General features: G+C 49.3%; 1 protein-coding gene across 1 annotated transcript in view; it reads right to left on the bottom strand.

Annotated features, from left to right (window-relative positions):
* PIGQ (phosphatidylinositol glycan anchor biosynthesis, class Q) overlaps nucleotides 1-2,538 on the bottom strand; it is a gene marked incomplete at its 3' end in the record, with an annotated part of 17,586 nt that overhangs the window by 14,397 nt on the left and 651 nt on the right. The window contains exon 1 of the mRNA XM_009083597.1: nucleotide 2,538. This exon is cut by the window's right edge and continues 651 nt beyond it. Within this exon, the coding sequence (XP_009081845.1) occupies nucleotide 2,538 (1 nt within the window). The remainder of the gene's footprint in view (nucleotides 1-2,537) is intronic.

Here is a 2,538-nt window from a genome sequence, read left to right as displayed (position 1 = left end):
GGCCCAGGGCAGGGGCTGGGGCTGGGTGACCTCTAAGCTCCATTCCAACCCTTGAACATACTATGAAACTATGATCCAGAGGACTCAGCCCGTGGCCACCAGCACAGTGCCCTCAGGGCTGGCCAGATGGGCACACTGGGGCTGTTATTCATACGTTTCACACAGATCACAGGACTATGGCTCCTGAAAACCCTGCTCAGCTCCCTGTGGCTGCTATCCTCTTCCTCCCCACATCCTCCGGAGCCCTTTCAACCATCCTTTCTGCAAGGCTTTTCGGCTTCAAAACCTGAGAGCTGAAGTGCCCCCCTCCCTCTCCCTCCCCATTCAGGTTTCAGACACATTGGGTTTGAAACACGCAGTGTACTCTGAATCATTCTTAATTTGAGGTCTCCAAGTTACTCAGCTCCTCGCTACCGCCTCCCACCTTGGAGACAAATGAATGCACTGTTCCTCAGCTGACTTGTCAGGAGGAGGTATCTGAGGAGGAAAGAGCACTGTGCAGGGGAGGGAGAGTGGGTGACTGCTCTGGCCACTGATGAAAAGATCTGGGCTCACACATTTACCCAGGCAGGAGAGCAGACAAGTTTTCACTTCTAATTATCACCCAGCCCAGTGGTTACAAATTCTAGTGTGGCAAAACTGACTAGTGCAGAGAACGGCACTTGAAATGCAAAGAAGGGGGACAGAGAAACATCTACCTGTGTGATTATGTACAGACGGCTGAAGGTGAAAAATTACCAGCTGAGCCACCAGCTGCCAGACCCTCTCACTTCAGGCAGAAAGCAGCAGCTCTGGGGCCCTGTGCTACACACTCACTGGGTGACTGTCCCCCATTCTCTCCCAGCAGTGGGTGTCTCTCACCATCCCTGGCTGCTCCTCAGGCTGGAGGCAGCCAGCTGTGGGTCACCCCCCACCTGACAGCCCTGGCCATGGAAAGGGCAGGCTGCTGCTGTCTGCCTGGGGAATGCCTTGCTCGAGTGAGAAGGACTCCCAGAACAGCCTTACCCCCAGGAGCATCCCAACACGTGCACCCACTGCAGCCTGCAATGGTTCAGCTCCTTCACTGAACACCACGGGCCCAAGAGATGCGACGGAGGAATGTCCTTGTTTGTGCTACAACTGATTCTTTTCCTTTCATTCAGCACCACAAGGACAACCTCTACTCCACTCACATACTTTCTTTGGAAAGGAAATACATACACATACTTATTGAAATAAAAACACAAACATACTGCAAAAAGCTCAATTAGAGCAGCTGCAAGATGTGCTAAAGGAACTCTCCTCTCTAGGAGGACTGAGAGAGAGGGCCAAAAATATTCCTTGCACGGTCTCCTACCCATTTGCACATCAACTGTGCTTTGCCAGGAATACACCCACTTGTTTACCACACACAATATATAGAATGATTTGCAGAACTTCGATGGAAAACCAAGCAGATTAAAAAACCCAACAAAAATCCAGTGATGTTGTGGCATTGCATTATTTAAGCAGCAGGAGATCTTTGGGGTATTTCCAAGATAAGGAATTTTAGCAATAAATTAACACAGCCTCCATGAGTAAGTCTTGATTTTCCAATTCAGTTTTTCCCTAAGAGTGAGAGGGAATTTTTCAGCTATCAGATGAAAAGCAATCTTTCCCAATCTGGATCACATGCAAATATAAAGCTTCATTAACTGGAACTCCTGACTGTCTCCTTGCCCCTTGCCAGAAACTGCAGGAACAGTGCCTCCCTTTGGATGAAGAATCAGAGGTCACAGTGTTTATAAGCAGACTTTTTTTTAAAAGGAGCACACAGAGCTTATTGCCTCAAGACAAAATCACTCTGATGGCCCCAACAGCACAGAGACCTTGAAGGATAATGAGAATCCTGTCCCCGAGTTCCTCTAAAGCAGAATTGCAATAGCCACTCCCTAGCACACGGTGGTGCTGAAGAAATGCCTTAATTCCAGATCTGCAGGACTTGGGAGCACTGGGTGAGCTTGGATGGATGTCAGCAACTCTCTAAGACTTCTAATGCTGCTGCCCTGCTTCTCCTTTGCAAATACACAACAGGGGCAGAGCTAAAAAATCTGCCTGAGAGGCCATTACTGAGCTCGTCTGTTAGCTTTCCAAAGCTGACTGTGCCTTAGCATCACAAAAACCCGCCCAATTACAAAAGTGAGATATTTTACAGAGAGAGTGCTCAGGCATTGGAATGTGCTGCCCAGGGAGGTGGTGGAGTCACCATCCCCGGACGCTTTCAAGACTAGACTGGATGTGGCACTTAGTGCCATGGTCTAGTGACCACGGTAGGGTTGGACTCGACGATCTTTGAGGTCTCTTCCAACCCAGCTGATTCTGTGATTCTATGATTCTATCTGACGGAGCCTTTGGCCCTGTGTTTTCAATGGAGCTCCCCAGACTTCAACAGCACCCCTGCAGCAGCAACAGAACCCTTGTGAATCAACTCTCTTTCTCACTGGAGCTGAGCAGGAGCCCTGCAAACACCTAAACTACATTTCCATGTAAAACAAGCTGGCTGACATCTCGTGGCTTACC

This window comes from Acanthisitta chloris, unplaced genomic scaffold, assembly GCF_000695815.1.
Source record: "Acanthisitta chloris isolate BGI_N310 unplaced genomic scaffold, ASM69581v1 scaffold21161, whole genome shotgun sequence".
Lineage (NCBI taxonomy): Eukaryota > Metazoa > Chordata > Aves > Passeriformes > Acanthisittidae > Acanthisitta > Acanthisitta chloris.
This window is presented reverse-complemented; position numbering and strand designations above follow the sequence as displayed.